Genomic DNA, 13,008 nt, shown 5'->3' with positions numbered 1-13,008 from the left:
TCCTATCTCCTTTACTATTATGAAATGCAAATGTTATATGATCCACTTCTCCAAGAGCAGAATCTATTATCCTGGGCATTCCTGCAGCCCTCTCCCCATTCTTACTGGAGCAGCGGTCACATGGTGTTAAATTACAATCCAGGCTACTGTGCTATTATAGCTGCTGCACTGTATAACCATGTCCTTTCCAAGAGAAGAAAATGAATTGTGCTTGTGACGTCTGCTGTGGTGCAGGGGAGTGGCAGGGAGGCATCAGAGACAGATATTGGATTATGATTTACCTGTAAACCGGATTAGGATTGGAGTTGCTGGTGGATCAATGATTTCTGGTGAAGTATTGTTGTGAAAGAAAATGTCTCTTTTAATGAAACTTGACACACAGGTTCCTTCCAGTGATTGAATAATACACTACAACTCCACGGGTTAAATCTACTAAAATTGCCGTTAGGCTTTGTAGCTATGCTTCAAAATGACATTTCATAGACAAAGAAATATGGCAAAGTAAATAAACTGACCCAGTGTCCAATACATGGTATTGGCACGTCTAGGGTCAGGTCATATCTTGGACTCATTCAAGGCATTCAAATCCCAATATCTGATTTACACTATTCCCATTGGAGCCAATTTTCTCACACACCACTATTACAGTATGTAAATACAACAAATGCGTGTACGTACGTACGCACACACACACATACAGCACACCCGACACCTAGGTGCTGTGTGTGTGTGTGCGTGTGCGTGTGCGTGTGTGTGTGTGTGTGTGTGTGTGTGTGTGTGTGTGTGTGCGTGCGTGCGTGTGTGTGCTGGGGGAAGGGAGGAGTCATCAGCATCCATGGAGGTCTAGATATATAGACACAACAGCTCAGTACGATTCCCCACGTTTCTCTGTCAGATTGCAGGATGTATCAGCCGGGTGAGGATTATGGGCAGTTATTAGCTTACACTGCTGCCTCAATGATTAGCTTGTGAGCAGTAGCTCAGGCTATAGGGAGGTGTAGTCTGACGTCACTTTAGTTTCCCCTGCAGTCCAACCGTATAGGGATTTATCATTGGAAACATTTATTATTGGCTATTGTAATAATTCTGCCTCGTGAACATTGGCAAGCTTTCCATTTTTGCACAAAATTAGTTCCTTTCTATCACTAACATTATTGTTTAAGCATTTTTGGTTGAAATAAAATTATAAGTAATTATTTTACTATTAATTTGCGAATTGTTTTATGTTTAGCTATAGATTGTGGATGAATACACACAGAAAGGTACACCATGCCAATGGTCATGCTTTATTTGTTTTAACTCTTTGCCCGCCAAACCCGAGAAAAGTCGGGTTATCTCGCCATGCGTTGAACGCCAAAACCAGAGATTTCCTTTGATATTTTCCTCTGATCCCCGTTCTATACGATCAGCCAGAGCCATCTAGGTGTCTTTGATTCATCTGCCTACGTTGGAATTGCAATGATGATCGAATCTCACCAGGTGGCAGTATCGCCTACCTTTTGAACTCTGATTGTCTGAACTAAACTGTCTCTGTCCTGCTCCCTTTCTTTCCTGGCTAGCTCTGAGGGGGAGGAGCTCTTGCAGAGCAATCGCTAGGAGATCTCCTCGCCTCAAAAGTTCAAAACCTATAGTTTCCCATATATGAGTAATTTAAACGAGTAATCGCGATCGCCGATGGGATCATTGGAATTATTCTTTTTGGAGTAGCTTCTGGCTAAGATAAAGCATATCCTATGTCTAAAGCTTTTAGTAACGATCGCATTTTCGGGGTAAGACTACCCCCCCCCCCCCCCCCCCCCCCCTTGATGATTTTGTGAAGGCATATGTATGGTATATACCTTTGATTTGGGAGTATTTGGGGTTTCAGGCGATCAACCACAACAATTTGGGCTTATTGCATAAAACGCATCATATCTCGCCATCTATGAAAAAAGACTGGATTATTTTGGAAATGGGGCGATGTTTAGCATGTAGCGTGTAACAAACTACAGTGTGTAGAAATGAACTGATTAGTCGGTAATGGACTATGAACAATGCCAGTAAAATGAGCCATACTATTGTCTCCATAGTGTAACATTTGGGTATTTTACTCTCTCCTAGGAGTAAAAGCTCCTAGCGCCACCCTGGAGTATTTCACCCTCTCTATTCTTCCAGGTTGTCCTGATTGTTGATTGACGCCTGCTGTGTGTTTGACTCTCTTTATAATGGCCTTGTGTTTATTCTCTCATTTGTCAGTTCTTCATCTAATGTTACCGTGAGTAGCTGTCTACGGAGAGTCGCGTCGCTCCAGGTCTGGAGGATGCGGCTGTCGTGTTTTTGATTATTGTTTAATTATTATTTAGTTTGTTTTTCTTTTGTATAATACCAGTATCGCTCTTGATGTTTCAAAAATAAAAGGAAACACTGTTTTTGGTGAGAAGAGCAACTACCGTCTCCGCACCTTTCTTCTGTACTGCATTTGGGTTCAACACACCTACCTGAGTCGTAACACATAGCTATAATACAGAACACACGATGGGTCTGCAAACATCGCTAAAATGGTCAATAACGCTGGTGCAATTTAGTAAAGATGGCAAAAGCTGGTGGCAGTCAATGAGTTAAACAAGACGATTTAGAAATGTGTCCATTTCAAGCGAGGTGGACCGGCCGGAAACAACAATGACGTAACCACTACACCTCCCTATTGTCTTTAATATAAGTCGATGTGGCCTGTAAAAATTATACACATGGTAAGAAAGCATATTTTATTTATTAAATCTTTTTACTATAAAAAAAACATTATAAAAGCAAGCATAGGCATAGTTGTATATGGGACACTGGGGACATGTCCCTACCAAAGCCAGGGAAACACAAATTGTCCCTACCAAAAGAATTGCAGAGTGAAAACAGTAATTTTAGTTTTATAATTCACAACGTCACAGTCTTGCAAAACAGAGCCTTTTTATCTGTTGCAAAAGTGTAGGTCGAAAGCTGCATCAAGAACCTCAGCAAGCCTCAGCAACATCAGCAAGCTATCCTATTATCTGCAATATCCAATCAATTACCTGGACTTTCCTCCCATGTAGGTCAAATGTATCAGTTCAGTAAAGAAACAGTCATCAGGAGCATCTGATGCTCTTTGTAGCTTGAGAAACATCATTTACGCTCAAATTAGTGCAAAATAATGTCTATACAAAATGTAAATGTAAATGTATTATTATGTGTCCCGACTCCCTACCAAAGCTCAATTCAAAACTACGCCCCAGAAAGCAAGTGATTTTGAGGGGTCATCAACAATTATACAACAGTTAGTTCTGACCAAGTAATTTGATTGGACAAAGAGGCATTCCATGAATGCTGATATGGAGTATAACAGCACTGGGAACTTTAACTATACATACTGTATATCACTCCACTTTACAGTTGTTATAGATTACCATTAATTACTGTTTGGTTAAGCTTTAAATTTTCTGAATTACACATGTCACCAGAGCCACTGTCAACAGACTCTTATTTCACTGGTTGCTAAATAAATGGAAACATACTGTACACATAAATGTACATCATACAAAGTAGCTGGCCTGTGGTAACGTGCACACGTACACAAAGTAGCAAGCTAGCATGCAGGCAAATGTTTATGTGTAGCTTGGCAACGGTCCAGTCCCAGTCCAGTTGCGGGAATTACTTTGTGTTGGCGAAGCCAAATAAATGATTAAATACACAAACAAATCATAATCTGTTGTCATTATTACTGCCGTTAACTCATAAATGGAGCTTGTGGAATTGTTGTATAAAAGCAATATCACACTCAAGGTTGTGTTGTTATCTTCGCCAAGTACCTATGACCAAATCAGACCCTCTTATGTGATATTGCTTTCTTTTGTCAAAATAAATGTGTCACACTTGATTTAGTTTCCATGATAAAATAAGTGTGCACAATTTCCATCTTCATTTAAATGTGTCTAATACAGAAATTGGATGAAAAACCAGCATTATATGGCATCATTTGGCAGACAGTGAAGTTCTACCAGCATAAATATCACAGTAACATTCAGTAAGTCATTATTAATGTAAAATAGCAAACACATTCTGCCTGTCAAACTGTGGTTACTCTTCTGACTGTTCTGGGGCCTTCCACATCCAACTCAACCCGGGCTTGGCTCTGAATGGAGCCTTCCACCTCCAACTCAACCCGGGCTTGGCTCTGAATGTTCAGGAACAGGCTACTGGGAGATACAACATCCGGGACCTAGAGCACACAATAAAATGTGGTTTATTCCTCAAAGCTTCAAAGGACCATACCAGCTTTTTGACATGTAAGTTCCAAGTCATTCTTGCCTTGATTAAGAAAACGTGTTTTAGACACAGTATTAAGGCATAATTGAGCAACCTTTCACAGGGGAAAAACAAAAAACCTTTCAGGAAAAGAGATGTCAGATGTTAGCATGGCATTTTAGTCAGATGTGGTAAGTTTAAATGTGGTGTTTTAAATAAATTTTCAGATACAGTTGAAGCCTGTGTCAGTAACGGTAAAAGATTATGAAAAAAGACAGCCACCTCTATTTTTTGTATCAAGGCAAGAATGATAGGAACACTCCTTTAAGGTATATCTGTGGAACACAGTAACATGACAGATGTCTGTCAGAAAGGTTGTTGTCTTCCAACCGTCAGCAGAAAATAGGCTTTGTATGAACAAAGAACACACGTGGGCCCATCGTTTCAAAGATACTGTGACAGGGTTGATCTTGTGACCTTAGGCTTAAATGAAGACCACAGCCTCTCTTGTTTCCTGTGAGGTTACACTCTGCCTGTTCTGTACACAATCCTTTGTATTTATATTGATGTTTTTTAGTCTCAATAGGGACAGCACTAGGGCTGACCCCTATTAGTCGATTAGTCGACTAATCGGTCGAAAGGAGCCGTAGTCGACTAGCCAACCTCTTAGTCAAATACAAAAAAAAAGAAATATATACATTTTTATTTTTTTTTATATATCATTCTTTCCAAAAGAAAAGAGGCCTAGAAGTGTGGCTAACGCTAATGGCACGCATACCAGAGGCTAACTGCCTACGAAAACAGGCACAGAGGCACTGAATGAGGATTTCACCCATCTAATGAACACGCTAGACTAGACAATATCAAGATGTATCCATCAGTGGACCAATTGCATGCTTTTGCAGAGGACAAGAAGCCTTCAGTCGACTCCTTCAGACATTAAGCACCCCCACAGCCCAAATGGAATGATACAAAAAATATATATTATACTTTTTTTTTTTTTTTTTTTTGACCATTAGTCGACTAACGGCACATTTTGGCCAATCATAGTCGACCATCCAAATCCTTAGTCGGGGATAGCCCTAGACAGCACAGATGGAGCCGTTGACTCTGAAAAAGTGTAATCTTTCTTTTATGTTTATTTTTTTGTATAGAGTTTCTGTGAGATTAGACGTAAACTGTTTTATATGGTATCTTAATACATCATAATAGATCATTTACTATTGATTATGGTGAAATGATTTGTGAAAGCAAATGTATTTGAAAATATTTCTCTCCTATTTAATCATTTTATCATGGGTATTGTTTGTGGTATATGTACATTGGTTAATTGTGCCATGAATGCATTGAATAATTGTATCTCCTCCCCTTCACTCCCAGCCTATGACATACAGGCTCTTAAAGGAAAACTCCAACATTTTGGGAAATTAGCTTATTTGCCATCTACCCTGGAGTTAGACAAGAAGATACATACCTTTTTCTTCTCTGTGCATGCAGTAGGAGTAGGAAAACGCGCACCGTTAGCCTAGCTTAGCGTCAGTCACTGGAAGTAGGTTCCTCCATTATCTGTGTTCGTCTTTGATCATCAATCTTTTTTTTTTTACTCTATTCCTTCCTATGACCTGTTATGGTTTGTAACCGACCCCAATCGCACAACACAAGACAGGTATGAGAGTAAGCCAAAACAGGGCAAATCTTTATTATAGAACAAAGGCGGCACAGTCCCTTTATGGGAGAACACAAAAACACTAGAGTCAAGGAAAACTGGAAAATGCGGCACTGTGCCTTTAAGAGGCGAACAGGCTAAGGGACTAGGGCTAAAGGACAGGGCCAGGGCTAAATGTCAAGGACCAGGACCAGGGGCACTGGAGAGGGGAACAGGGGAGAACACAAAAACACTAGAGTCAAGGAAATAAGGAAAATGCGGCTCTGTGCCTTTAAGAGGCGAACAGGCTAATGGACTAGGGCTAAGGGACAGGGCCAGGGCTAAATGTCAAGGACTAGGACCAGGGGCACTGGGGAGGGGAACAGGGGAGAACACAAAACACTAGAGTCAAGGAAAACTGGAAAATGCGGCACTGTGCCTTTAAGAGGCGAACAGGCTAAGGGACTAGGGCTAAAGGACAGGACCAGGGCTAAATGTCAAGGACTAGGACCAGGGGCACTGGGGAGGGGAACAGGGGAGAACACAAAACACTAGAGTCAAGGAAAACTGGAAAATGCGGCACTGTGCCTTTAAGAGGCGAACAGGCTAAGGGACTAGGGCTAAAGGACAGGGCCAGGGCTAAATGTCAAGGACTAGGACCAGGGGCACTGGGGAGGGGAACAGGGGAGAACACAAAACACTAGAGTCAAGGAAATAAGGAAAATGCGGCACTGTGCCTTTAAGAGGCGAACAGGCTAAGGGACAGGGCTAAGTGTCAGGGACAAAGGCTAAGGGCCAGGGCTACGGGCCAGGGCTACGGGCCAGGGCTGCTTACAGGGATGAGGACAGGGTTCCGACGGCGGAGGCCTGGCAAGGGGACAGGGGCCCGACGGCGGGGGCCGGGCACGGAGACAGGGGCCCGACAGCGGAGGCCGGGCACGGAGGCAGGGGCCCGACAGCGGAGGCCTGTCACGGGGACAGGGGCCCGACGGCAGAGGCCTGGTACGGAGACAGGGGCCCGGCGGCGGAGGCCTGGTACGGAGACAGGGGCCCGACAGCGGAGGCCGGGGGGAAGAGGCGCCATCCTCCCGTGGAAATAGGGAGCGATGACGCGCCGGCTTGACGTCTGGAGTGGGAACACTGGCAACCTCCCGTAGAGAATTAGAGAGCGAAGGCGGTGTCCCACTCCAGGCACGGGGATCCTCTTCCTCCTCCTCGGGGGGGCCGGGCACGGAGACTTGACTTGACTTGACTTGAGACAGGGGCCCGACAGCGGAGGCCGGGGGGAAGAGGCGCCATCCTCCCGTAGAGAATTAGGGAGCGATGACGCGCCGGCTTGACGTCTGGAGTGGGAACACTGGCAACCTCCCGTAGAGAATTAGAGAGCGAAGACGGTGTCCCACTCCAGGCAAACGGCGACAGGTGGTGATGGCTGGCACGTCGTCTCACGCCTGAGACGCGGCAGGTGATGGTAACGTACAGGATGGTAACGTACAGAACTCCATGAACACAGAGTGAACACAGATACAGAACGACCCGACCAGGACTGGAAGGGAGGTCCAGGTATATAAAGCCCTCTGGGGCGCTAATCATAAACTATGACAGCTGCGTGAAGGTAGTCCAAGGGTGGGGGCTGGTGAAGAGTAGAGGAGAGTAAATCATCGCAAGGGTGGGGGCTGGTGAGGGAGAGTAGACAGGGAAAAGTTCAGGGAACAGGCGAATCCTCACATGACCGCAGAGTTTAATTTCTTATCTGTTTAATTTCATCCACTCCAGAAACGTTTCTTGGACGCTCAGGGTTTTCCGCCATTTTCACTCTTTCGCTATTGTTCTTCTTGTTGTTCTTCTTCTCTTCCGCTCTGGGCTGTGGCAAAACTAAACAATCATTGTATGCTGTAAGTGTTATTCTTTTGTTAAAATAAGTGTTAAATAGTTCTACATTTTGACAGCCATCACTGATATAGAGTGTTTGGTCAGTAACATGGGTCTCCCAGTCCCTCCGCTCTGCAGTAAACACAAAATAAATGTTCTGGTATCCCTTCCCACTTTATCCAATCAGGAGAGGGAACCCTACTGTAGATATTCATACTTATTTCAAGAAATTTTGCCAAGCCAAATTTTCCTACTGCACTCACAGATTATTTTACAGTATCAGTAATGGATGTCAGAATGTAGACCACTTATTTTAACAAGAAAATACCACTTCCAGCACCTTTAAATGTAACAGACATTAATATATATGTATAAGTTCCGCACTGCAGCTGGTAGGGATAGTATTTGAATCCTGTGATTTCCAACGTCACGGAATCCGAAGAAGATGCTGTTGCGTCTAAACATCAGTCATATTTGTACCTAAATAAAACTAAAGATGATCCATGTTATCCGGTAGCCTACTCTTCTCTTTGATTATCCAGTACTGTAGCCTGAGAAGCACTGAGCCGGCACCTTTCACAAAGTGGTTGAATCGCGTGTAACTCCCTTCCTATAGTCACTGCATAGCCACTCAAGGAATTGGAAAGGAGATATGAAATGGTTCCGGTGGGGGGCTGTCATATCCTCCCTCATTTCTTATAGCTATAGCACCAGACATCCATACTGTGTGTCATCTGGGATCAATATGCCGATCAATTACAGGTCAGGCTCAGCCATCCCCCCCGGGACACAATTAACTCATCGATATCGACCGGCTAACTCACTTCAAAGGAATTTCTGTGTGAAGAAATCGCACTTTGATGAAGTAAGTATCATAATGTGCCATGATATCAGTTAGAATGTATATTGTAGTAGCCTGGTGAAGGTAGCTATAGTAGGCGTCACATCTCTATAGAAGAATGATATGGGTATCTATTGGGTCAATAGATATCCAATGCCCCATGCAGATTTATTGATTATACAATGTAATAATAAATAATAATAATATTTATTAATTATTTATTATTATACAATGTATAATCTGTATAGCATGTACAATCTATAATATATATATATAGCATTTACAATGTATATATAATGTTACAGCATACCAGTATGCAATGTATTAATCGATATAGTTAATATTTATTTATACAATGCATAATATATATAATTATTCTATATATCTACATAAACACCTGCATATAACTCTGTATGATAATGTACAATAATGCTGTATACCGTGTATATATATATATATATATATATATATATATATATATATAATATATATATTTATTCTTACCGTGTATATATATCTAGCCACATCTGTCTGTACATACTGTACCTGCATATAATCCTTTTTATCTGTAGATACTATATCTATATCTGTATACATAATCCCTATACTCTTACTAGTTGCTGCCAGTATGACTACTACCATAGTGTCTTTATACCTGTATCACTGTACATATTAATACTACAATTCTGTACATACATTTGATTAGCACTATACTCAGTAGTACTAATTTATATATTTTATACTCAGTTTAATGACCTGTACATTGTATATTACTATATACTTTACATTTGCACTCTGGTTGGATGGCAAACCAATTTTTGTTGTACTGTACATGTGCTGTATAATGACAATACATTTACACCATATACAATGTATAATCTATATAGCATGGAGGCCCCTCCCCCACCACGGTGAATGTGTGGAGCCTCTTGGGACCGGCAGCATTTAAAATTAAATCTCTGTGCTGGCTGTTGAAAACAAGCGGCTGTGGGGTAGCGGGTCCCCTCTGTGGATTTACCTAAAAAAAAAAACATGCCGCTGCTCATCTCTATCCGTCTCCCTAGCGGAGATATAGAGATGTTGAGTTGTCTCACAAACAGGTAAATCTATAAATACGGAAATGTGGAAATGAAGGAATGTGAAAATCAATAGATAAATAACGTAAACAATTTGAAATACATGAATTAATAACAGTAGAAATATTAAAATAAATAGATAAATAAATGTATGTATTATTAATACATAAAGAAATGTGAAATGCAAAAATAATATACATTTTATTTAATTTTTCCATTTATTTTGTATTTAATCATTTATTTCTGCATTTATTTATTCATTGTATGTTTCCATAATATGGCAGGATTGGTTCCCCATACACTGCGTAGCGGTGCAGTTGCCCTCCTGTTCTCATCAATATGGCAGGAGGTGTCAGAAACCCAGGCCACAGAGTGACGGACCACATGACTGACCGCCTACATTATTCAGTCTCTCTCTCTCTCTCTCTCTCTCTCTCTCTCTCTCTCTCTCTCTCTCTCTCTCTCTCTCTCTCTCTCTCTCTCTCTCTCTCTCTCTCTCTCTCTCTCTCTCTCTCTCTCTCTCTCTCTCTCCTCCGTCCTCTCTCTCTCTCTCTCTCTCCCGTCCTCTCTCCTCTTACCTTGCGGCCGCTAACGGAGTCCGTCTGGCCGTGGGCTTCCTTGATGAGGTCATTGTGGCCGGCATCTGCAGAGTGAGCAACAGCAGTTTACCCCGACCTGACCCCAGCACCACTCAGCCACAGAGTGACTCACAGCAGCAGACCTCAACATTAACGTTACATCAATATGCTTGGTTGAAAACAGGGCTGTGGGGTCAATTCAAAATGTGACTCTTATTTAGCTGCTGGTGGAACATTCATTCTCATGTACTTGTCGTTGGGTGGGATGATATACTGTAAGCGTTTGATGCAAATACATTTCCAGTATTTGAATTTGAAAGAAAATTAATCAATTCAATGAAGTGAAAGTGAATTGATTCTGACCCTGGTTGAAATATGAGGGACGGTTGGTATATCTTGATTTGCGCTTTGTGTCTTTTGAGGCTGTTGGGAGTGTCTGGGGCTGGACAAGTAATTTAAATATGTAATTTAAGACAATATTTCTCAGTTCTGACTGCTTTGGAATAGAAGTGTTACTTGTTGTTGCATCTCATTAAATAAATAGCTATAGGTCAACTCATTACCTACTTATATCTTTCCTGGCATGACGTTGTATATTATTATACAGTAGTTAAACACTTGTAAAGTTAAAAAGGTTATTTAAGCAATCATATATATTTTTACGAGTAACCTAGGCCTAGTATTTACACACTAACGTTGCAGTCCATTCAGTTATTTTAGTCAAATGTAATACATTCAGTCAAACTGAGCAAAGCTCTCTTACATATTTAGATAAGACTGCTGTCTTATTTACACCTTAGGTAAATATCAGGTGTTGGAACGACTTTGTCTTGACCAGGAGGAATTATGTACGTCATTCTCTCACCTCTGAGGCCCTCAATGGAGTATCCCAGGTTGACCTTACCACCCGTCGCCTCGGCAACAGAGCTTCTCCCACTCTCTGATTGGTCAAACCTGTGGAACCCCCAAAGGAACAGTCCAACTGAGCGGATAACCTTTACCCAGGAAAATGCACAACCACCTTGTACAGAGGCAATGCTCTTGTGAGCAGCAAATATTATTCCCTCACAAATGCAGTAGGTCAGGAGATGGTGCATTGTGTTTGTCATAAAGACACTTTGAGACTTGATGAACGGCAAGGTAGAAATGAATGCCATCATCGTTATTCAGATTTTATTAGGAGCCAGCAACTCAGCTCTCACTTTCAACGAAGAAGCCATAAAATGTATGTTAACAGCATTAAAAACGCTGACGAATAAAATGTATAATACAGTATATATCTACGTCTCAAATGAAAATTCTAATCTTAATTGGGTTGTTACAAAATGTAATGGCTGCTTAATGCATGCAACTCTGAACCCTTGTCTTTAATTCTATTTTATAATGGAAGAACTATAAAAATGTAATTCTCTTGTAATTCTCTCAGAAATAATTATCTCGGAAATAAGATATACAGTGTGTTTTTAACCAAGATTTATGCTGAGTCCTCGCATTAGCTTGAGTAAAGCACTAATGGAATTCTGAGTGGATTGAATGGGACTGTAAGAGTCTGTATATCTTTTGCAAATGTTTCCTTGGTTCATTTCACGGCTGGTTAGCCGCATGCTCTTAAAAAGGGACATCCACCCTAAAACAGAATTTACATTGTGCTATTCTAATGATCTTGGATAGTTAAGTCAACATCTATAAACATAGACAACTTTCTCCCTAAAATGGAAACCAGATCATCAAGACTTTGTGGTGACATCAAGTGACACATTTTTAGATTAGATTAGATTAAATTACATTAGATTAGATTTGTACAGTACAACGTAAATAAGTTTGGCATTCAACCAGAGTGCAAATGTAATAGTAAAGTGCAATAGTAATATACAATGTACAGGTGATTAAACTGGGTATAAAATTGGGTATTACTGAGTATAGTGATAATCAGATGTATGTACATAGTTGTAGTATTAATATGTAGGCTACAGTGATACAGGTATAAAGACACTATGGTAGTAAGTCATACTGGCCAGCAGCATAACTAGTAAGAGTAGGTAAGGGATACTGTATGTACAGATATAGATATAGTATCTACAGATATGTAAAAAGGACTATATGCAGGTAATCAGGTATGTACAGAGAGATGTGGATAGATATATATATATGGTAAGAATAAATATATATAATATATATACGGTATATACAGTATATATTATACGTTATTGTACATGCTATGCTATCATACAGTTATATGGGTTATATGCAAGTGTTTTTGGTGTTCCATTAACATTGAATTAGTGACCGACTTGCACACAGAATGTTTGTTTGAGCCAACATTTTATAAAGAGCTTCTAACTCGGAATCAGAAAATGTGCCCATGCCATGGGTACCATAGAGTCCTAGGAGTTGATCCACTATTCACTGTCTATGAGCAGCTCTAGGATTTATCTCTTGATGACATCATCACTTAAGGAGAGACGAAACGGAGCTATGTATTATTATAGAAATAACATGTGGATTGTATTTTAGGGTGGATTTTCCCTTTAAGAAGTCAGAGCTGCTGTTTGAACCTCATTTATCAGCTTGAATAATAAAAGAATAAAGAAAATCTAACTCTGAGCAGAACAAGAGGTTTTTGGATCTTACCGCATCACTTCCTGTTGGCTCGATTCTGTAAGGTAAAAAACAACAAAAGGACATCAACTGCATAAACTATAAAGAGACATCGTTCACTAGTTTTAATATTCTTGCGGCATA

General features: G+C 40.9%; 1 protein-coding gene across 1 annotated transcript in view; it reads right to left on the bottom strand.

The window, feature by feature from the left end:
- Window positions 1-2,792: 2,792 nt before the first annotated feature.
- LOC311224060 (uncharacterized protein) overlaps window positions 2,793-13,008 on the bottom strand; it is a gene marked incomplete at its 5' end in the record, with an annotated part of 32,890 nt that continues 22,674 nt past the window's right edge. Inside the window, 4 exons of the mRNA XM_084308872.1 lie at window positions 2,793-4,228; window positions 10,267-10,331; window positions 11,132-11,220; window positions 12,898-12,922. Coding sequence (XP_084164998.1) covers window positions 4,076-4,228; window positions 10,267-10,331; window positions 11,132-11,220; window positions 12,898-12,922 — 332 coding nt within the window. The 3' untranslated portion in view covers window positions 2,793-4,075. The remainder of the gene's footprint in view (window positions 4,229-10,266; window positions 10,332-11,131; window positions 11,221-12,897; window positions 12,923-13,008) is intronic.

This window comes from Notolepis coatsorum, assembly GCF_963971535.1.
Source record: "Notolepis coatsorum genome assembly, chromosome: 1".
NCBI lineage: Eukaryota > Metazoa > Chordata > Actinopteri > Aulopiformes > Paralepididae > Notolepis > Notolepis coatsorum.
This window is presented reverse-complemented; position numbering and strand designations above follow the sequence as displayed.